The 23,435-nt window shown below is 54.1% G+C and overlaps 1 protein-coding gene and 1 pseudogene across 1 annotated transcript; both read right to left on the reverse strand.

The window, feature by feature from the left end:
- Positions 1-405: 405 nt before the first annotated feature.
- Positions 406-2,183, reverse strand: LOC100276522 (uncharacterized). The gene is made up of 3 exons (NM_001150288.3): positions 1,652-2,183; positions 1,270-1,572; positions 406-1,117 (listed from the first exon to the last, which is right to left on the reverse strand). Exons 1-3 carry the CDS (start codon positions 1,756-1,758, stop codon positions 718-720), a joined length of 810 nt encoding a protein of 269 aa, NP_001143760.1. The 5' UTR covers positions 1,759-2,183; the 3' UTR covers positions 406-717.
- Positions 2,184-4,685: 2,502 nt separating this feature from the next.
- LOC109945165 (uncharacterized) lies at positions 4,686-5,715 on the reverse strand (annotated as a pseudogene).
- Positions 5,716-23,435: the final 17,720 nt, after the last annotated feature.

Here is a 23,435-nt window from a genome sequence, read left to right on the forward strand (position 1 = left end):
ATTTATGAAAGAAAAAAACCTTGTACAAAAAATTAATAGCCAAATTACTCATCTTCCAATAGTAGCATTAACAAATTATTGGAAATTTCTGTATATATTTGTTCGTTGCCACGTTCGTGTGCCAAAATCCTTAATTCAAATATTTAAAATAATTACTTTTGAACACATAAATTACCAAACAGTGTAGATATGGGTACGGTCGTCCAAAGAAATAAAATAATCAAAGGCCGGAGGAATCAACATGGGCCAATCGTCTAGAGAAAAAAATACTAAACAAAGCTCAGACAACATATAGAGGACGACCGCTCGCGCGCTACGTTTGGCGGACGGCGAGCACCCTGTAAATTTTAGCGGACCTTTTAGCGAACGTTGTTGGGCGGAGACCGGACGGAAGAAAACGCTATATGTAGCGGACAGAACAATTTACGGGCTATTGTTGGAGACAGCCTTATGTTGTCTCGTAGAGTCGTAGACTCGTATTACATCCTGGCATCCGAACTGAAGCATAGAATTATTTACAAGGCGAAGCAGACATGACTACTACATGAGACATCAAAGTTCTCATGCATGGTGCACCAAGCAGTGTCAGTAAAGTACTGACTGATCCCATCACTGCCTCCGACCCCTGCAGCCTTGAGGAATGGAGAAAAGCTAGTTGAGTCGAGCAGAGCACACGGTTCTTTTTCATATCACCATGACACGAACCGACTGATCCCGTCACTGGCTCAGGAGCAGCATCGCCTCCGGCCGCTGTTTTTGCCCGAGCCCGTGGAACGGGTGGTGGTGCGGCTCCTCCGGCTCGGCCTCGACTTCCCGCGCGACCCGTGCTGGCTCCGGGCTCTGGATCAGATTCTCCTTGTCGCTGTCGTCGCCGTCCTTGTGCCTCCACCGCTGCTCGAACTGCGAGTTGCTCCGGCCGTAGCCGCGGCTTCCCTCGTCACCTGGTGGTGGCTGTGGCGCGGCGTGGGAGGCGCTGCTGAGGTTGAAGCTGCCGAAGCCCTTGATCTCGCGCGCGATCTTGCGTGCCCGCTCGCGCTCCTCCTCCAGGAACGGGCCGCGCTCCAGCAGCTTGAGCACGCGCTCCGACTTGCTCGTCACCGTCCGTCCCCAGTTGAAGCTGCGGCGAGTCCATCGGTCGCGTCAGCGTCAGCATCAGGTGCGCACGCGCGCGGGGGGGGGGGGGGGGGGGGGGGGGGGGGGGGGGGGGGGGGGGGGGATGCACGTGTACGTATGCAGCGTGTGTGCGTCAGACAGACAGAGCACGGTTACCCTCTCTCGTCGATGTGTTGGAAGGTGGCCATCCGCTCGATGGCCTCCCTGTCCTTCTGGAACTCGACCGCGACGCTGCGGGGCCCGTGCGTGAGGAGGTGGTCCAGGAGGAGCAGCGCCTTGTACGCCTCCCGCCACTGCCACTGCCCCTGCCCCTGCCTGGGGTCGAAGCTCGCGAAGCGCCTGTGCAGGATGTCCGTGATCCTGACGTACTCGTCGACCTCGAACGCCTGCCGGGCTATGAGGCCCATCGTCTTGACGTTCGGCGGCGACGCGTCCCCGTTCGTCGCCTCCTCCGTCATGCTACACGCACGCCACAGGTAATCAGAGAGAACGCCTGGGCGCGGCGCGCCACAGGTAATCAGAGAAACCGAATACTTACAGCTGCGTCGGGGTGACGTCGGTGAGCGCCAGCCGCGCGGAGCGGATCTTGCCGGTGAGGTAGGAGGAGGCCTGCCGCCTGAGCTCGTGGAAGAAGGGCGCGTCCATGGCAACTAACGCTCGCGTGTCGCCCGCGCTCCCCCTTTCTATGTCCCGACGCGATGGGAGTGGAACACCGCTGCCGCCGAGGAGGCGAGAAAGCCGAGACGAGACGGACGACGGATGAGAGTGAGACAACGCCTTGTCTCTCGCCTTTATCGGTATGCCGGCCACGGCCAGGCCAGCAACCACTCCGCACAACCTCAGAAGCGAACAAGCGGTACGGTGCCGGGCCGGCAGTTGGCTGCGCAACCAAACCACTCACCTCCCGAGCGCGGGTGACGCACGCACGGCGGAGCAGTCAGAGCAAGCAATGGGGGTGGGAACGGGACGAGGCTCTCTGGCTGCTCACTAGACCCTGAGCTTAATTGGTGGGGACTGGAGAGCACCGCGCTGTCTGTGTGCTGATGCGCTCTGACCCTGAGATCCCCTTTGAAACGTTCAAAAGGAGGGACGGGACGGCGACCGTGACAAAACTTCAACAGGGAGAAACGGGCATTTGAATTTTGAATCCGCTCGCATTCCGTCGTGGCGGCCCAGCACAGCACAGGAGGCAGGGCCCATGGCGGTGGTGGGCGCGGCTGAGGTCAGGTGGTGCGTCCTGCTCCTGCTCCTGCTCCTGCCTGCGCGTGGCGCACGCGCATGGGCAGGTGGCGCCGTGGCGGTGCGGGCTCTATTCTTTGCGCGCTCGAGTGGCTGTGCGGCGTCGTCCGGCCACGCCGTGGCATGTATTCTGGCGGCAACCAAACCAACGTGCAGCGTGCTGCCTCATTTCAGTATGATGACTAAGCAGTTTATGATGCTGCACGGATGCATGAATCATGAATGGATGGAGAAGTCTGTGATAGAATAGAAATAACGAATTGGCCGGCGACTACAAGAATGCAAAAGGAGTCGTGGTGGACTCATCTACCCCATGCAAAAGGAGCACGTAGAATTAAAGGACGATCCGTGGACTTTATGTTAGGTTGGGCATCAGTGAGGATCAAGACTCGCCCCTCGCTTGCGGAAATAAAAATGGGTTTGCCACGGAAGGGCTGCTAGCGGAAACAAAGAAATGTGTTTGCTCCGGTCAAGTACCACCGTTGTAGTATCTACTTTGAGACTCCCTTACTCATTCTCATCTCTATATTCAAACTGTATTTTACGAATAGTACAGTCAATAATGTAAAATAATATATATGGGTGAACTTTAGTTAATGTGCTGGAGTCGGCGGAACCACCGCCAGACACCACAGGCGGTGGTCTGGGCTGCCGCCACGCACGGCTGCACAGGCAAAAAAACATCATACGAACAAGCAAGCAACCAGAGTATTTGGCGTAGGCATACTGGCATAGGTGTCGCAGCATAATATTGCCTAGGTTATCTTTAATTCGTGGATCCGCCACTCACTTTGTCAACAAATAGACCATCTGTTTTGCAGCTGTTGTTCAATGCAGGTATGGAACGCCCGCACAGCGGCAACGTTTTTGCCATCTGCTCACTGGTCAGGCAGCACAAGGTTTCGGGGCCCTTGCGGGCAGGCGAGCAGCTGGAAATGCTCGGCCTATTCAAGCGGTGGTGATGGCCCATGGGCCTCTAAAGGCTTTTCATTCCAACCGTTGTCCGCCAGTTTCTCTCTCTCTCTCTTTCTAAAAAAAAACATGTGTGTTAACGAGTGGTTGCAATTTATACGATTGTAATATTATGAATGATGTGTATGTTTTTTAGTTTTGGTTTATCTTGTGCCTAGAGCTCGCCGCAGCTTAAAAATATTGTTGGGTCCGCCTGGATCGAGAAGGAAAAGAAATAGTGTGGGTAAGAGCATGTCGACGTAAAATAATGTCTAAAAATTAAAATACTATATCATTTAAAGTGTTCAGAGCACTAAAAAAATTGAACATTAACGGTTAAGCCCTAAAACATGTATTTTAGGAAGTAATTACATTATTAGGAAAGAGAACGTTGAGTTTGATGTAGAAAACAAGTATAGGGCACTAGTTTGGGTTGTGGTATCTTTGAGTCACTTCATGGTGTGACCTATATTTTTTGATTAAAAAAAGATGTAAGATATGGCATTGTTGAATCTTTTTTATGAGTTGAGCCATATATTTCAAGATAGGGCACTGATTTAAGACGCTGTTGGAGATGCTCTAACGGTGTGATTGGTTGCCGGATGAGCCCAACCTGGCTCGACCCTCAGATCCAGGCTCATGGGAGCTTGGTTCCAGTGGTGCAAGGGGGGCGTGATTGGTTGCCAGATGAGCAGAACCAGGCCCAACCCAGCAGTTGATTGGTTGCACAGTTGCATTAGCAAATTCAAACACACAGATGCAAGTAGAGTGATTGGTTGCAGCTGCATACAAGTGGTATGGTCACCACTGCATACAAGTGGTCAGGTTACCCAAACCAAATGATCAACAAGAGCACAACTATCAGTACAAACTGAGAGAGAATCAAGCCATCTTTCCAACTGAAACCAACACGACCAGTCTTAATGACTGATTGTTTAAAAGCAGCAACAGCTTCATCTTTTGAGGAGTAGCTTTTGCAGCGTGCTCCTTTGAAACCATGAACTTGAACATGACAAGCATCCCAGGAATCAAACACACCAACTTTTCTTCCATGATGAACAACATACCACTTCATGTTGGCTATATAGGAAGAAAAAACATCATTGACATTGCACATTTGCTCAGATCATAAGTAGTATAATGCAACAAGTCATTGCATATGGGCATTTGCTCAGATTAAAGAAGCAAGAAAAGCATTCATAATAGTTCATCATCAAGACAGCAAGCCAAATGGTGCATACAGGCACAAGCAAAATATAAGGTAAGTGCAAGTCAGCAGGATCAGGTGATCAACTGCACAAAAGAATGCTCGTTAGGAAGCTACCAGTCAGCACTACTTCCTACTTACTCAAAAGAACTAACCAACCTCAACTCAGAACACTCTAAGTGTAGTAATGTTTGCCCAAGAAAGTCCTCATCCAGAGGACTCTATGTGAGTCAGTCATGTGCACAAATGCAGTGCCATGGTTCTTGTGATCCAGCAGATGTGAGTATGCAACAATCAAAGCTTCTTCAGTGAAGCCAGACATAAACATAACAGCAGCATAGAGGTCAGGATGCACATCTTGCTGCTTGGTTTCCCTAATTGCTTCAGCCACATTGTTAACAGCAGCTGTCATACCACCAAAGACATGGACATCATCATCAGTTAGCACTGACCTCTTCCTTTTTCCCCAGACCTACTTCCAGAACCACCACTAACAGGCACCTCCTTCTTGCTGCCATCCTCTGGCCCCTTAACATCCTCATCAGACTTAAATGAGCTCCCAGCAAAGTCTAAAGGAGAACCCAGTGGCTCACTAGAGCCCATGGCAAACTTGCCAGTGGCCAGGCCATTGCCAAAGATGACCTCCATTTGCTTGTAGTTCTCTATGGGTTTATTAAGTAGTTCAGCATCCTTAGGGTGAGCCTAGATGGTTATGCGAGAAATGAAGTCAGAATTGTAAAAGAGGTTAGAATGAAATGCAAGTCGGGAACTTAAACCTAACAAACCTTAACATGGCCACTAGAGTGTTCTTCTTCTAGGGTGATCATATGGTTGTCTTAATCAAACAGAGCCCCACTAAGCTCTCTAAGTTTGATGATCCTAACCCATCTCTGCCTCCACTTGCGCAGGTGATTATACACCTGAGTCCCAGTGACATCATGCCCACTGAACTCCTTGAGGTCCTTTGCAACCTGATTAAGGTGCACCTCCTTGAACCCTTTGTCAGTCCTAATCCCAGTTGAAATCAGCTGACAGAAACGCTTAAGAACAAAAGCAGACATCACATTTGTCTATCTCATGGACTGCCTGGAGGCTGGAGGGTTTGGAACAGACTCAGTAGCATCAGCCTGAGTCTCAGGGAGCAACTGGGTCATTTTGTCAGTGTAGGACACAACTAAATCATAGACCTCTTGCTCAGTATCCATGTCCTAGTGCAAAAATAGCAAAGACAACTCATATATATGAAGAATAAAGCAATCATCATAGCAAATTCCCATGCCTCATGCAGAAAATGTATCATCACAGCAAATGTACAATGTCTCAGCAATGCCTCATACAGTTGAGCAATGCAATCATCACATCTTAGCTACCAATACCTCATACAACTTAAAAAAAGTATCATCACAGCTTATGCTACCAAATGTCTCATACTACTGAAAGGGAAATGTGCCCTTGGGCCATTTCTAAGTATTTTGGTGATTGAGTGCCAACACAAGTGCTTAAATGTGAATCTATGCCCATGAATGGACAAAGTACAAATCAAGGATAAAGGTATGTTTCTCAGACTTAGTACATTGTTTTAGAGACTAATGTATTGTGTCTAAGTGCTGGAAACAGGAAAAGACCAACTGGAAATGCCTTGGCTCGAGCAGCCAAGACTTTGCTGAGTCTAGGAGCACCGGACTGTCCGGTGGTGCACCGGACAGTGTCCGGTGCACCAGGCTGGCTCGAGCGAAGTAGCTGCTCTCGGGAATTCACCAGCGACATACGACTATAATTCACCGGACTGTCCGGTGTGCACCGGACTGTCCGGTGAGCCAATGGTCGGCAGGGCCAACGGTCGGCCGCGCGATCTGCGCGGGACACGTGGCCGAGCCAACGGCTAGAAGGAGGCACCGGACTGTCCGGTGTGCACCGGACATGTCCGGTGCGCCAACGGCTCTCAGCCTGCCAACGGTCGACTGCGCCATTTATGGAAAGGAATCGGGCACCGGACAGTGTCCGGTGTGCACCGGACTGTCCGGTGCACCAGTCGACAGAAGGCAAGATCAGCCTTCCTAGATTGCTCTCAACGGCTCCTAGCTGCCTTGGGGCTATAAAAGGGACCCCTAGGCGCATGGAGGAGAAAACCAAGCAACCTTAGAGCATTCTTGATCATCCACACTCAGTCTTTGCGCATTCGTTTGTCATTCTCAGTGATTCGAGCTCCGTTCTAGTGAGAACTTTGAGATAGTCTTTTGAGCTCGATTCTTGGCCATGTGTGTGCGCATTTTGCTGTGGATTTGTGTGTTGCTTCCCTCCCTTACTCCGTGCTTCTTTGTGAACTTTAAGTGTAAGGGCGAGAGACTCCAATTTGTGGAGATTCCTCGCAAGTGGGATAAAGATAAGCAAAGCAAAACACCGTGGTATTCAAGTGGGTCTTTGGACCGCTTGAGAGGGGTTGATTGCAACCCTCGTCCGTTGGGACGCCACAACGTGGAGTAGGCAAGCGTTGGTCTTAGCCGAACCAGGGGATAACCACCGTGTCATCTCTGTGATTGATCTTTGTTGGTTATTGTGTTTTGTTGAGGATTTCGATCTAGCCACTTGGCAATTATTGTGCTAACGATTAACCAAGTTTTGTGGCTTAAGTTTTCAAGTTTCATAGGATCACCTATTCACCCCCCCCTCTAGGTGCTCTCAATTGGTATCAGAGCCGTTCTCTTCAAGAAAGGGACTAACCGCCCGAAGAGATGGATCCTAAGGGCAAGGGGATGGTGATCAACGATAAGGAGAAGGAGTCCTTCGTCAACGAGCCCAAAGATGACAAGCCTACCGACTCGGGCTCGGGCCACAAGCGAAAAGATGGGAAGAAGAAGACAAGACGCATCAAGGAGATCGTCTACTACGACGACAGCGACGAGTCCTCTTCTTCCCAAAAGGACAACGACGACTACGACAGACGGAAGATGGTTAACTCAAACTTTTCTTTCGATTATTCGTGCATTCCGCATAGCTCAAATGCTCATTTGCTCCCCATTCCACTTGGCAAGCCCCCTCACTTTGATGGAGAGGACTACAGATTTTGGAGCCACAAAATGCGTACTCACATGTTTTCTCTCCATCCAAGCATTTGGGAGATTGTGGAAAGTGGAATGAAATTTGATAGCTCGGATAGCCCTTCATTTATTAATGAACAGATTCATAAAAATGCACAAGCTACTACTGTGTTGCTAGCCTCTTTGTGCAGAGACGAGTATCACAAAGTGAGCGGCTTGGACAATGCCAAGCAGATCTGGGACACCCTCAAGATCTCTCATGAGGGGAATGACGTCACCTTGCTCACCAAGATGGAGTTGGTAGAGGGAGAGCTTGGAAGATTCGCAATGATAAGGGGCGAGGAGCCAACCCAAACATACAACCGGCTCAAGACCCTTATCAACAAGATAAGGAGCTACGGAAGCACGCGATGGACGGACCACGACGTCGTCCGCCTAATGCTAAGGTCCTTTACCGTTCTTGATCCTCATTTGGTGAATAATATTCGTGAGAATCCCAGGTACACCAAAATGTCGCCCGAAGAAGTCCTTGGAAAATTTGTAAGCGGGCGAATGATGATCAAGGAGGCAAGGTACGTGGACGAAGCGTTGAATGGTCCAATCCATGAGCCTCAACCCATTGCTCTCAAGGCAACAAGGAGCAAGGAGGCGCTATCTAGCAAGGTGGTGCAAATTGAGGCAGCCAGACTTAATGATGAAGAGATGGCCCTCATCATCAAAAGATTCAAGACGGCACTAAAGGATCGCAAGGGACAGCCAAGCAAGACCAAGACCAAGGGAAAGCGCTCATGTTTCAAATGCGGTAAGCTTGGTCATTTTATTGCTAATTGTCCCGACAATGATAGTGATCAGGAACAAGGGAACAAGAGGGAGAAGAAGAAGAACTATAAGAAGGCAAAAGGCGAGGCGCATCTAGGCAAGGAGTGGGATTCGGATTGCTCCTCTTCCGACTCCGACAATGAGGGACTCGCCGCCACCGCCTTCAACAAATCGGCCCTCTTCCCCAACGAGCATCACACATGCCTTATGGCAAGGGAGAAGAAGGTATGTACTCGAAACTCTACTTATGCTTCTTCAAGTGAGGACGAATCTAGTGATGAGGATGAAATAGATTATTCATGTTTGTTTAAGGGCCTAGATAGAACCAAGGTAGACAAAATTAATGAATTGATTGATGCCTTGAATGATAAGAATATGATTTTAGAAAAGCAAGAGGATTTGTTGTATGAAGAACATGATAAATTTGTAGAAGCACAAAAATCTCATGCTCTAGAAGTTAAAAGAAATGAAATGCTTTCTTGTGAATTATCTTCCTGCCATGAGACAATTTCTAACTTAAGGAGCATTAATGATGATTTGAATGCTAAGTTAGAAATAGCTAGTAAGTCAACATCTTGTGTAGAAATTGTTGCAACTTGTAATAGGTGTAAAGATTTTGATTAACGCTTGTAGGGAACACCTAGTTTCAATTTCCAAACTCAATGATGAATTGGCTAGTCTTAATGCTCAACTTAAGACTAGCAAGAGTGATTTTGATAAGCTAAAATTTGCAAGGGATGCCTACACGATTGGTAGACACCCCTCAATTAAGGATGGGCTTGGCTTCAAGAGGGAAGCCAAGAACTTGACAAGCCATAAGGCTCCCATCTCCGCCAAGGAGAAAGGGAAGGCCCCTATGGCTAGTAGTGTGCAAAAGAACCATGCCTTTATGTACCATGATAGGAGACAATCTAGAAATGCTTATAGGAGTTGTAATGCATATGATGCCTTTGACTCTCATGCCATGTTTGCTTCTAGTTCTTCTTATGTGCATGGTAGAAATGTTGATAGGAGAAATGTTGTTCATAATATGCCTAAGAGAAATGTTGTTCCTAGGAAAGTTAATGAACCTTCTACAATATATCATGCTTTAAATGCTTCCTTTGCTATTTGTAGAAAGGATAGGAAGATAGTTGCTAGAAAATTAGGGGCAAGATGCAAGGGAGACAAAACTTGCATTTGGGTCCCTAAGGATATTTGTGCTAACCTTGTAGGACCCAACATGAGTTGGGTACCTAAGACCCAAGCCTAAATTTGCCTTGCAGGTTTATGCATCCGGGGGTTCAAGCTGGATTATTGACAGCGGATGCACAAACCATATGACGGGGGAGAAGAAGATGTTCACCTCCTACGTCAAGAATAAGGATTCCCAAGATTCAATAATATTCGGTGATGGGAATCAAGGCAAGGTAAAAGGGTTAGGTAAAATTGCTATATCTAATGAGCACTCTATCTCTAATGTGTTTTTAGTTGAGTCTCTTGGATATAATTTGTTATCTGTTAGTCAATTATGCAATATGGGATATAATTGTCTATTTACAAATGTAGATGTGTCTGTCTTTAGAAGAAGTGATGGTTCACTAGCTTTTAAGGGTGTATTAGACGACAAACTTTACTTAGTTGATTTTGCAAAAGAGGAGGCCGGTCTAGATGCATGCTTAATAGCTAAGACTAGCATGGGCTGGCTGTGGCATCGCCGCTTAGCACATGTGGGGATGAAGAACCTTCACAAGCTTCTAAAGGGAGAACACGTGATAGGTTTGACTAACGTGCAATTCGAAAAAGATAGACCTTGTGCAGCTTGTCAAGCAGGTAAACAAGTGGGAGGAGCGCATCACAGCAAGAATGTGATGACCACTTTAAGACCCCTGGAGCTACTACATATGGACCTCTTCGGACCCGTCGCCTATCTAAGTATAGGAGGAAGTAAGTATGGTCTAGTTATTGTTGATGACTTTTCCCGCTTCACTTGGGTATACTTTTTGCAGGATAAATCTGAAACCCAAGGGACCCTCAAGCGCTTCCTCAGGAGAGCTCAAAATGAGTTTGAGCTCAAAGTGAAGAAGATAAGGAGCGACAACGGGTCCGAGTTCAAGAACCTTCAAGTGGAGGAGTTCCTTGAGGAGGAAGGGATCAAGCACGAGTTTTCCGCTCCCTACACACCACAGCAAAATGGTGTGGTAGAGAGGAAGAACAGGACGCTAATCGATATGGCGAGGACGATGCTTGGAGAATTCAAGACCCCCGAGTGCTTTTGGTCGGAAGCCGTGAACACGGCGTGCCACGCCATCAACAGGGTCTACCTTCACCGCCTCCTCAAGAAGACTTCGTATGAGCTTCTAACCGGTAACATACCCAATGTATCTTACTTTCGTGTATTTGGGAGCAAATGCTACATTCTAGTGAAGAAGGGTAGAAATTCTAAGTTTGCTCCCAAAGCTGTAGAAGGGTTTTTGTTAGGTTATGACTCAAATACAAAGGCGTATAGGGTCTTCAACAAATCATCGGGTTTGGTTGAAATCTCTAGCGACGTTGTATTTGATGAGACTAATGGCTCTCCAAGAGAGCAAGTTGTTGATCTTGATGATGTAGATGAAGAAGACGTTCCAACGGCCGCTATGCGAACCATGGCGATTGGTGATGTGCGACCACAGGAACAATTGGAGCAAGATCAACCTTCTTCCTCAACAATGGTGCATCTCCCAACTCAAAATGATGAACAAGTTCATCAAGAGGAGTGTGATCAAGGGGGAGCACAAGATGATCATGTGATGGAGGAAGAAGCACAACCGGTACCTCCAACCCAAGTTCGAGCGATGATTCAAAGGGATCATCCCGTCGACCAGATTTTGGGTGACATAAGCAAGGGAGTAACTACTCGGTCTCGATTAGTTAATTTTTGTGAGCATTACTCCTTTGTCTCTTCTATTGAGCCTTTCAGGGTAGAGGAGGCCTTGCTAGATCCAGACTGGGTGTTGGCCATGCAAGAGGAGCTCAACAACTTCAAGAGGAATGAAGTTTGGACACTGGTGCCTCGTCCTAAGCAAAATGTTGTGGGAACCAAGTGGGTGTTCCGCAACAAACAAGACGAGCACGGAGTGGTGACGAGGAACAAGGCTCGACTTGTGGCAAAAGGTTATGCCCAAGTCGCAGGTTTGGACTTTGAGGAGACTTTTGCTCCTGTGGCTAGGCTAGAGTCCATTCGTATTTTGCTAGCATATTCCGCTCACCATTCTTTCAGGTTGTTCCAAATGGATGTGAAGAGCGCTTTCCTCAACGGGCCGATCAAGGAGGAAGTGTACGTGGAGCAACCCCCTGGCTTCGAGGATGAACGGTACCCCGACCACGTGTGTAAGCTCTCTAAGGCGCTCTATGGACTTAAGCAAGCCCCAAGAGCATGGTATGAATGCCTTAGAGACTTTTTAATTGCTAATGCTTTCAAGGTTGGGAAAGCCGATCCAACTCTTTTCACTAAGACTTGCGATGGTGATCTTTTTGTGTGCCAAATTTATGTCGATGACATAATATTTGGTTCTACTAATCAAAAGTCTTGTGAAGAGTTTAGCAGGGTGATGACGTAGAAATTCGAGATGTCAATGATGGGCGAGTTGAACTACTTCCTTGGGTTCCAAGTGAAGCAACTCAAGGACGGCACCTTCATCTCCCAAACGAAGTACACGCAAGACTTGCTAAAGCGGTTTGGGATGAAGGACGCCAAGCCCGCAAAGACTCCGATGGGAACCGACGGACACACCGACCTCAACAAAGGAGGTAAGTCCGTTGATCAAAAAGCATACCGGTCCATGATAGGTTCTTTGCTTTATTTATGTGCTAGTAGACCGGATATTATGCTTAGCGTATGCATGTGTGCTAGATTTCAATCCGATCCTAAGGAGTGTCACTTAGTGGCGGTGAAGCAAATTCTTAGATATTTAGTCGCTACGCCTTGCTTCGGGATCTGGTATCCTAAGGGTCTAACTTTGACTTAATTGGATACTCAGATTCCGACTATGCTGGATGTAAGGTCGATAGGAAGAGTACATCGGGGACGTGACAATTCTTAGGAAGGTCCCTGGTGTCGTGGAACTCTAAGAAACAAACTTCTGTTGCCCTATCCACCGCTGAGGCCGAGTATGTTGCCGCAGGACAGTGTTGCGCGCAACTACTTTGGATGAGGCAAACCCTCCGGGACTTTGGCTACAATCTGAGCAAAGTCCCACTCCTATGTGACAATGAGAGTGCTATCCGCATGGCGGAAAATCCTGTTGAACACAGCCGCACAAAGCACATTGACATCCGGCATCACTTTCTGAGAGACCACCAGCAAAAGGGAGATATCGAAGTGTTTCATGTTAGCACCGAGAACCAGCTAGCCGATATCTTTACCAAGCCTCTAGATGAGAAGACCTTTTGCAGGCTGCGTAGTGAGCTAAATGTCTTAGATTCGTGGAACTTGGATTGAATTGTAGCATACATGTGTTTATGCCTTTGATCATGTTCATTCTGCATTGTGTTGCTTATTATGGTGCTCAAGTTGTACAAGCACTCCCCGGACCTCACAAGTCCTTGTGCCAGTAATGCACGTATTTAGGGGGAGATGTGTTACAACTTGACCCTTTGAGACTAACCGTTTGCTTGAGTTTGATTGTTTTAGTCTCAAAGGAGGTTTGAAAGGGAAAGGTGGACTTGGACCGTGAAAGACTTCCACTGCACTCCGATGAAAGGGTAACCTATTCCAAGTTCATCTTTAAACTCTTATTGCCTATTTGCTCTTAATTGAAGATTTTGGTGAGGCAATGGGGTTAAAGGGCCAAGATTGATCCCATTTTGGTGCTTGATGCCAAAGGGGGAGAAAATAAAGGCCAAAGCAATAGATGGATCAGCTACCACTTGAAACTTTGAAAATAGTAGAATAGAGCTTTTGATTTGTCAAAACTCTTGCATTGTCTCTTTTGTCAAAAGTTGGCCTCTTGTGGGGAGAAGTGTCGATTATGGGAAAAAGGGGGAGTTTTTGAAATCTTTGATCAATCTCTTTTGGAATGACTCTCTTTATGCTTCAACATGTGTGTTTGACTTAGAGATAGAGATTTGAGTTTGATTTGCAAAAACAAACCAAGTGGTGGCAAAGGATGATCCACATATGCCAAAATTGAATCAAAATAAATTTGAGTTTTATTTGAAGTGATATTGCACTTGTTCTAGTTGCTTTATGTTGTATTGGCATAAATCACCAAAAAGGGGGAGATTGAAAGGGAAATGTGCCCTTGGGCCATTTCTAAGTATTTTGGTGATTGAGTGCCAACACAAGTGCTTAAATGTGAATCTATGCCCATGAATGGACAAAGTACAAATCAAGGATAAAGGTATGTTTCTCAGACTTAGTACATTGTTTGAGACTAATGTATTGTGTCTAAGTGCTGGAAACAGGAAAAGACCAACTGGAAATGCCTTGGCTCGAGCAGCCAAGACTTTGCTGAGTCTAGGAGCACCGGACTGTCCGGTGGTGCACCGGACAGTGTCCGGTGCACCAGGCTGGCTCGAGCGAAGTAGCTGCTCTCGGGAATTCACCAGCGACATACGACTATAATTCACCGGACTGTCCGGTGTGCACCGGACTGTCCGGTGAGCCAACGGTCGGCAGGGCCAACGGTCGGCCGCGCGATCTGCGCGGGACACGTGGCCGAGCCAACGGCTAGAAGGAGGCACCGGACTGTCCGGTGTGCACCGGACATGTCCGGTGCGCCAACGGCTCTCAGCCTGCCAACGGTCGACTGCGCCATTTATGGAAAGGAATCGGGCACCGGACAGTGTCCGGTGCACCAGTCGACAGAAGGCAAGATCAGCCTTCCTAGATTGCTCTCAACGGCTCCTAGCTGCCTTGGGGCTATAAAAGGGACCCCTAGGCGCATGGAGGAGAAAACCAAGCAACCTTAGAGCATTCTTGATCATCCACACTCAGTCTTTGCGCATTCGTTTGTCATTCTCAGTGATTCGAGCTCCGTTCTAGTGAGAACTTTGAGATAGTCTTTTGAGCTTGATTCTTGGCCGTGTGTGTGCGCATTTTGCTGTGGATTTGTGTGTGTTGCTTCCCTCCCTTACTCCATGCTTCTTTGTGAACTTTAAGTGTAAGGGCGAGAGACTCTAATTTGTGGAGATTCCTCGCAAGTGGGATAAAGATAAGCAAAGCAAAACACCGTGGTATTCAAGTGGGTCTTTGGACCGCTTGAGAGGGGTTGATTGCAACCCTCGTCCGCTGGGACGCCACAACGTGGATGTCGGCGTTTCGAGACAGGGGGGTCCCTAAGCCGACGAGTGAGTGTGCTGCGTGCCCCAGCCCAGATGGGTCGAGCGCGTGGGCGAGCGCGAAGGGGGGAGAGGCGAGGTGGCCGGAGTCGAGCGTGAGAGAGGTGGAAGTCCCGCGGCCTTCGTGTTCGTCCCGCGCCCAGGTCAGGTGCGCTTGCAGTAGGGGGGTTACAAGCGTCCACGCGGGTGAGGGAAGCGAGCGGCCCCAAGAGAGCGCCTGTCTCGTCCTCGGTCCCGCGCGGCCAACCTTCTCCAAGAAGGCCCTGGTCCTCCCTTTTATAGTCGTAAGGAGAGGATCCAGGTGTACAATGGGGGGTGTAGCAGAGTGCTACGTGTCTAGCGGAGAGAGAGCTAGTGCCCTAGGTACATGCCAATGTGGCAGCCGGAGAGATCTTGGCACCTTGCTGGCATGATGTCGTGGCTGTCAGAGGTGCGACGGAGCCTGGCGGAGGGACAGCTGTTGGAGCGGTCAAGTCCCTGCTGACGTCGTCCTGCTTCCGTAAGAGAGCTGGGGGCCGCCGTCGTCACAGAGCTGGTGGAGCGCCATCATTGCCCATCCGGCGGAGCTAGCCGGATGGGATGCCGGTCTTGTTCTCCATGACCCGAGTCGATTCGGGGTAGGATGATGATGGCGCCCCCTGTTGACGTGGCGGGTCTGTGCCCTAGGCAGGGTGACGTGGGGGCTCCTCCGAAGCCGAGGTTGAGTCTGTCTTCTGTTGCCGAGGCCGAGCCCGAGCCATGGGGTCGGGCGAGGCGGAAGTCGTTCGGTCGAGGCCAGGGCGGAGTCCGAGCCCTGGGGTCGGGCGAGGCGGAGTTTCGTCGTCTTCCGGGTCTTAGCCAGAGTCCGAGCCCTGGGGTCGGGCGGAGCGGAGTTCGCCGTCTTCCGGGTCTTAGCCAGAGTCCGAGCCCTGGGGTCGGGCGGAGCGGAGTTCGCCGTCTTCCGGGTCTTAGCCCGAGTCCGAGCCCTGGGGTCGGGCGGAGCGGAGTTCGCCGTCTTCCGGGTCTTAGCCCGAGTCCGAGCCCTGGGGTCGGGCGGAGCGGAGTTCGCCGTCTTCCGGGTCTTAGCCCGAGTCCGAGCCCTGGGGTCGGGCCGAGCGGAGTTCGCCGTCTTCCGGGTCTTAGCCCGAGTCCGAGCCCTGGGGTCGGGCGGAGCGGAGTTCGCCGTCTTCCGGGTCTTAGCCCGAGTCCGAGCCCTGGGGTCGGGCGGAGCGGAGTTCGCCGTGGCGCCTTTGGCGAGGCCTGTCTGCCTGTCAGACTCACTCTGTCGAGTGGCACCGCAGTCGGAGTGGCGCAGGCGGCGCTGTCCTTCTGTCAGACTGGTCAGAGGAGCGGTGGAGTGACAGCGGTCACTTCGGCTCTGCCGGGGGGGGCGCGTGTCAGGATAAAGGTGTCAGGCCACCTTTGCGTTAAATGCCCCTGCAATTTGGTCAGTCAGTGTGGCGATTTAGTCAAGGTTGCTTCTGAGCGAAGCCAAGGCCTCGGGCGAGCCGGTGACGTGTCCGCCGTAAAAAGGGGGGCCTCGGGCGAGACGGAAGTCTCTCGAGATCGGCTGCCCTTGGCCGAGGCTAGGCTCGGGTGAAGCGTGATCGAGTCACTCGTGTGGACTGATCCCTGACTTAATCGTACCCATCAGGCCTTTGCAGCTTTATGCTGATGGGGGTTACCAGCTGAGAATTAGGCGTCTTGAGGGTACCCCTAATTATGGTCCCCGACAGTAGCCCCCGAGCCTCGAAGGGAGTGTTAGCACTCGCTTGGAGGCTTTCGTCGCACTTTTTTGCAAGGGGACCAGCCTTTCTCGGTTGCATTTTGTTCCGGTGGGTGCGCGCGAGCGCACCCGCCGGGTGTAGCCCCCGAGGCCTCGGAGGAGTGGTTACACTCCTTCGAGGTCTTAATACCTTGCGTAATGCTTCGGCTGGTCTGGTCGTTCCCTCATGCGAACTGGCCGTAGCCCGGGTGCACGGTCGGGGCCCAAGCTCTCGGGCTGGTATGTTGACGCTGTCAACGGGTTGGCCAGAGCCGGTTTTTGCGAGAGCAGCCCCCGAGCCTCTGCACAGGGCGAGAGGACGATCAGGGACAGACTCGACTTTTTACATACGCCCCTACGTCGCCTTTCCGCAAGGAGGAGGGGGGAGTGCGCCATGTTACCCTCAATGGGCACCGAACATGGTGTCTCCGGTGAGCTGCAAGCGGGTAATCCGAGTGGACGTCCGTGCCCCGTTCGTTGGGGGTCGGCTAGGGGCCCAGAGGCACGCCCAAAAGTACCTGCGGGTGATTTGCCGGACCCGGTCCCCTGGCGACGGGGTCCGAGGGCTCGATGCCTCCCTCCGATGGGATTCCGTTACAAGATCGTTCCCGCTGGTCTCGGAAATGTCCTAGGGTACCTCGGGAGCACAGCCCGAGCCTCGGTTATGTATCGAACGTACCCCTGGTCATCCCTCGCTCGGTGTCTGAGGCGACTGTGAACCCTTCGGGGGCCAGCCTTCGAACCCCTGATCAGTAATGGGCGCGGAGCCCGAGTAGCCTGAGGCGGCCATGGAACCCTTCGGGGGGCTGGCCTTCGAACCCCTGACCAGTAGTGGGTGTCGGGCCCACGCGATCTGAGGCGACTGTTGAACCCTTCGGAGGGCCAGCCTTCGAACCCCTGATCAGTAGGGGGGGCTCGGAGCCCGGTTCCTTCGCGGAGAAGGATCCTTTTCGGGGTATCCCCCTTTCCCGGTCCCTGTTGCAAGAGATAGAGAAAGAGGAAAAAGGAAAAGGATACGAAATCGAACGACGTGGCGTACCTTTTCTGACGCGGTTATTACGGCGAAGGTGAAGCGTCGCGCGCTCCTCCCGTCAGAGGCGCCGCCTGTCCCGCCGCGGAGTTAATGCGACGGGGCGAGTGGTTGGCGGGGTGGCCGTTACGCGTGCGCGAGCCGTTTGAGGAACGGCTGTACCGCTTCGCGCTTTTTGAATCCCGCGTCCGGTCAGGGCGGTGTGCTGGAAACGGTTTCGCCCTGGCCTTCATATACTTGAGAGGGGGTCCGGTGACGGTTCTTCGCTCTGCTCCCTTCTTTTCCCTTTAGGTTTTCGCAACCCGGGAAACTTTAGTCGGAGAAGAGAGAAACCGCTCTCCCTGCCCCCCGCGCCGCCATCTTTTCCATTTTGGTGATGGCGGATCGAGTGACCATAATCCCCCCGCGCGATCCGTGGCCCTTCTCCACGGTGACGGCGAGTGATCTGGAGGAGCTGGTCGGCGAAGGTTTGCTCCGCCCCCTCACCGACAAGCAGCGGCCAGAGTGGATTCCTCCTGTGGGCGGAGCCGCTCCGTCCCCACCGCCGGGGTATGTCGTGAGCTTCGTCTCCTTCCACGAGCGGGGATTTGGTGTGCCGACGGGCCGCTTTATGCGGGCCATCCTGTTCCACTACGGGGTGGAGTTGCACAACCTCTCCCCCAACTCCATCTCGCAGGCCGCTATCTTCGTAGCATTATGCGAAGGGTACTTGGGGATCGCTCCTCACTGGGACTTGTGGACTCATCTCTTCCTCGCCGAGCCTTTCGCCTTGTCGATGGGGGAGAGGAGGATCCGTGCGGCGGTGCGGGCCGGCGGCTGCATTCTCTTGTTGAGGCAGTCGCGGGCGTTGCAGTACATTCCTGCCATTCTTGCGTCTTCGAACAAGGGGTGGCAGCGCCGGTGGTTCTATCTCCGGAATGACGGTGAGTTGCTCCCACCGTTTTCCCAGCGAGTAGTTACGGCTGCCACCGACGCCTGGCGCCACGGGACCCCGCACGAGAGGCAGAAGAATCTCGAACCCCTTCTCCAGGCCCTGAAGGAGTTGCGGGAGGGGGGACTTACCGCTGCGGGAGTGATCGCCGCTATCCACCGTCGGAGGGTGCTTCCTTTGGCGGAGCGGCGGCTGCCGCTCTGGGAGATGACCCCGGAAGCTGACTGGGAGGGCTCACGAATGTCCCCTGATCCTCTCCCCTTCAACGCCCTCCAATGGCGGGTGTCGGCTGCGATGGGGAAGCCGGACCCCCACGCATACTCCCAGCTTCGGATGCGCCCCGACCAGGGGTGCGTGACTTTGGTGAGTGTTCGCTCCTTCCTTCTTCGTATATCTGGTCGCTCCGGGTCCTTATGATCGGGTTCCTTTCTCCCCTCCTTTTAGGATGTGGGGTGGCACAAACCCTCCCGGCCACGGGTCCCGGAGGACGCGGTGGACCGTGCAGCGCGGCGGGTCGCCGCGGAGGAGAAGAAGAAAAAGAAAGACGCGGAGAAGGCCCGGGCCCGCGAGCGGAGGCGGGCTCGGGACGCCTTGGAGAAGCGCCGTCGCCAGCAGGAGAGGGACGGACTCCCGAGGGAGCCGTCGCCGGAGACGCCCGACGACGATGACGACGACGATGATGATGATGATGACATGGCCGCCCGTCTCGGCCTCAGCCCCGGCCTGGGGTGTGGCCAGGAGCCGTCGAGCCAGCCCCCGAGCGGGCCGACTCCGTCAGCCCCCGAAGTCGGGGCGTCGGGCTCCCGACCCGAGGCACGGGGGCGAACCGAGAGGTCACCTGACCCCTCAGCCGGAGGAGCTGAGGCAGTTCCGGAGGCCCAGGCCAAGGCGTCTGTTCCCTAGGGGCCGCCGCTCGTGTCGGTGGCGCATGGGGGTGACCCTCAGGTCGTCGCGGCCGTGCCCGGGGAATCTGCCTCCTAGGCGCCCCAAGCAAGGGTGGAGCTGAAAGCGCCGGCGAAGCGGACCTCAGCGGCTGTTTCGGGAGCCGGGATCCAAGAAGGCTCTCCCCAGGCACGGTGGATCATGGCCCGGAGTGGGTGAGTACCTTGGAACGTCTTCGTCTTGGCTTCCCATTCGCACGTCTCGGTTGTGATCCCCCCCTTTTTTTATCCAGCAAGCGAAGTCATGGCCAGACCGACCTGGCACCCCGGAAGGCCCTCAAGACGGCGCCGAACTGTGTGGCCAGCGCCATTCAGCCGACCCTCTCGCGGGGTACTCCGCCATCGGGGGCTCGGGTGTCGCCAATCTCGGAGGAGCGGGCTCCCGAGGCCGGCTCTTCAGCCGAGGCGACGATCGTGGTTGAGGAGGCGGCTGACGCCCTCGCGGCCCTGAGTTCGCCTATCGTGCCGGTCATGCCGGCGCCTGCCACCGCCGAGGTTGCCGCCGTCCCTGTCGAAGGGCGTCTGGTTGCCACCAGCGCTGGGATGGCTGATGCGTCGGTGCCCAAGACCTCAGAAGAGGTGGGCGCGGTCGCGCAATCCGTCCAGCCGGGTGACAGCCTCATCGCTGTGCGGCGGAGCCCCGAGGCCCCGCGCCCGTTGCTCCGATTCCGGACCCGCGAGGCCTCGGACCCCGTCTTCGTTCTCGATGATGAGCAGGAGGACCAGTCCTGGGGTGAGCTCCGCGAGCGCGCAGAGGCAACGGTGGGGTCGCTCCGGTCGTCGCTGGAGGTTTTCTGCAGAGACGTCCCCAAAATCCTCCAGGTAGCGGTTTCGGGCATACCTTTTTTTCTTCTGTGAGCGAGATACTCGTTGTGACGCCCTGTTTCCTTTCCCCAGGATCTGACGGACCGGAGCGCCGCCAAGTCGTCGTTCATCCGCCGTGAGGTTGATGTCTGGGGCTCGCTGCGATCCCTGAGGTCTTCGCTCGCCGGGGCTACCACGCGCCTTTCTCAGCAGGATGCCAAGGTGGCGGATCTCCAGCTGCTCTGCGCCGACCTGAGAGCCGAGGCGGCAGCAGCGCGTGCGGAGGCGCAACGGCAGCGATCGGAGCTCGTCCAGGTCGTCGAGGAACGGGACCGATTTCGGGGCCGGGTTGCTGAGGCCGAAAGCCGAGCCGAGACCCTTGCGGCTGACTTAGCCGCGGCCCAGGTCGCGGCCTCGGAGCACCGTGCCCGAGCCGGAGGTACGTCTTGGTCCTCCCTGGTTCTTTTTCTTGTCTGTTTCCCTTGCTTGTGCTTGAGGTATTTCTGCTGGTTGCTTGCAGAGCTTGAGTCCGCCCTTGACGAGTCCGCCAAGGCGCTTGCTGAGGCGCTTGCCGGAGCCGCCGAGCAGAGGGAGGCGGACCTCGCGGCCATGTCCGAGGCCGTCTCGGACTTTTATCGTGTCCTCGGCTCTGGCGACGTCCCTTCAGGAAGCTCCCCTCAGAGCCGCCTTCGAGCCTTGGGTGGTCACGCCCGCGGCAGAGTCCGCGAAGCGCTACACCACGGCGTCAGGCGGGCCTTCGCCGTGCTTGCTTCCCACTATGTTGTGGACCTGGAGCGGGTTAGTGAGGGGTACTGTCTTCCCGACGAAGACGATGCTGCTCTAGCGGAGGTCCAGCGGCTTGACGCGGTCGCCGCGGGTCCGAGCGCGGTGCTGGCGACCACCTTTGAGGCGGAGGTCCTTCCCCCTGCGACGTCACCGGAGGCCGAGATGGACCCCACCGACGGCGGGGATGGAGCTGAGGGCGCGACTCCTTCACAAGGCGGCGCCTAATTCTCGTTTGAACAGTTTCTTGTTAAATGTGCGTCTCACCGTGGCCACTGAGGCCTGAACACTTTGTCTTTCTTGCGTGGAGTCGTACTCTCCTTTCTTTCCATCTGCATGTTCGTCCTGGCTCGTCAATAATAGGGTGGCTTCTCGAGTTGGGCCATTCTTCGTGGCAGGTGATGAGTGAGGTATCCCTAACCCGGAGGCACGGGAGTTCCTCGGCTCAGTCGGCCTTGCCATTTTCATGTACCCGCGTTCGCTCCTCGAGACCCTGCTTCTGACATAGCCGGGGAACGTAGCTGGGAGAACGCAAGAGGCCCCTTTTTTGATTTAAAAAGATCTTGACGCGGAGGGGTTCCCCCTTTTTAGCCCCCGAGGGAGGGTCGGGCTCCGCCAAGGCGAGGCCGACCCTTCCTTGATGACCGAGGCGCAGAGGCTGCCGGACGGATCGGGCCCCGGCCCGGATATCCAGCGAGTGTTTGGCGACATCCCTCGGTATGCCGGGCATGTCCGAGGGACTCCGCGCAAAGACGTCGGCGTTCGCGCGGAGAAAGTCGACGAGCACTGCTTCCTATTTGGGGTCGGGCCCGGAATCGATCCGGACCTGCTTGGTGGTGTCGCCACTGGGGTCAAGAGGGACGACCTTAACCGTCTCCGCTGGCCCGAAGTCGCCGGCATGGCGCTTCACGTCTGGCACCTCCTTGGAGAGGTTCTCCAAGTCGGCGATGAGGGCCTCGGACTCGGCGAGGGCCTCGGCGTACTCCACGCACTCCACGTCGCATTCGAACGCGTGTTTGTATGTGGGGCCGACGGTGAGGACCCCGTTGGGGCCCGGCATCTTGAGCTTTAGGTAGGTGTAGTTGGGGACGGCCATGAACTTCGCGTAGCATGGCCTCCCTAGGACGGCGTGGTAGGTCCCTCAGAACCCGACCACCTCGAACGTCAGGGTCTCCCTTCGGAAGTTGGAGGGCGTCCTGAAGCAGACGGGGAGGTCGAGTCGCCCGAGGGGCTGGACGCGCTTCCCAGGGATGATCCCGTGGAAGGGCGCAGCGCCTGCTCGGACGGAGGACAGATCGACGCGCAGGGGCTTAAGGGTCTCGGCGTAGATGATGTTGAGGCAGCTGCCCCCATCCATCAGGACCTTGGTGAGCCTGACATCGCCGACAACGGGGTCGACGACGAGTGGGTATTTCCCCGGGCTCGGCACATGGTCGGGGTGGTCGGCCTGGTCGAAGGTGATGGGCTTGTCGGACCAGTCTAGGTAGACTGGCACCGCCACCTTCACCGAGCAGACCTCCCGGCGCTCTTGTTTGCGGTGCCGAGCCGAGGCGTTCGCCGCATGCCCTCCATAGATCATGAAGCAGTCGCGGACCTCGGGGAACTCTCCTGCTGGGTGATCTTCGTTCTTGTCGTGGTCGCGGGCCCTGCCACCCTCGGCGGGTGGCTCGGCCCTGTGGAAGTGACGCCGAAGCATAACGCACTCCTCGAGGGTGTGCTTGACGGGCCCCTGATGGTAGGGGCACGGCTCCTTGAGCATCTTGTCGAAGAGGTTCGCACCTCCGGGGGGCTTCCGAGGGTTCTTGTACTCAGCGGCGGCGACAAGGTCCGCGTCAGCGGCGTCGCGTTTCGATTGCGACTTCTTCTTGCCTTTCTTCTTGGCGCCGCGCGGAGCAGACGCCTCGGGAGCCTCTTCCGATGGGGCGGCCCTGGGGCTGCTTGTCCTTTCGGAAGATAGCCTCAACCGCCTCCTGGCCAGAGGCGAACTTGGTGGCGATGTCCATCAGCTCGCTCGCCCTGGTGGGGGTCTTGCGACCCAGCTTGCTCACCAGGTCGCGGCATGTGGTGCCGGCGAGGAACGCGCCGATGACATCCGAGTCGGTGATGTTGGGCAGCTCGGTGCGCTGCTTCGAGAATCGCCGGATGTAGTCCCGGAGCGACTCCCCCGGCAGTTGCCGGCAGCTTCGAAGGTCCCAGGAATTCCTGGGGCGCACGTATGTGCCCTGGAAATTGCCAGCGAAGGCTTGGACCAAGTTGTCCCAGTTGGAGATCTGCCCCGGAGGCAGGTGCTCCAACCAGGCGCGAGCAGTGTCGGAGAGGAACAGGGGGAGGTTACGGATGATGAGGTTGTCGTCGTCCGTGCCACCAAGTTGGCAGGCAAGGCGGTAGTCCGCGAGCCACAGTTCCGGTCTCGTTTCCCCCGAGTACTTCGTGATAGTAGTCGGGGGTCGGAACCGGGTCGGAAATGGCGCCCGTCGGATGGCCCGACTGAAGGCCTGCGGACCGGGTGGTTCGGGCGAGGGACTCCGATCC

The sequence above is a fragment of the Zea mays genome, chromosome 3 (assembly GCF_902167145.1).
Source record: "Zea mays cultivar B73 chromosome 3, Zm-B73-REFERENCE-NAM-5.0, whole genome shotgun sequence".
NCBI classification, from domain to species: domain Eukaryota; kingdom Viridiplantae; phylum Streptophyta; class Magnoliopsida; order Poales; family Poaceae; genus Zea; species Zea mays.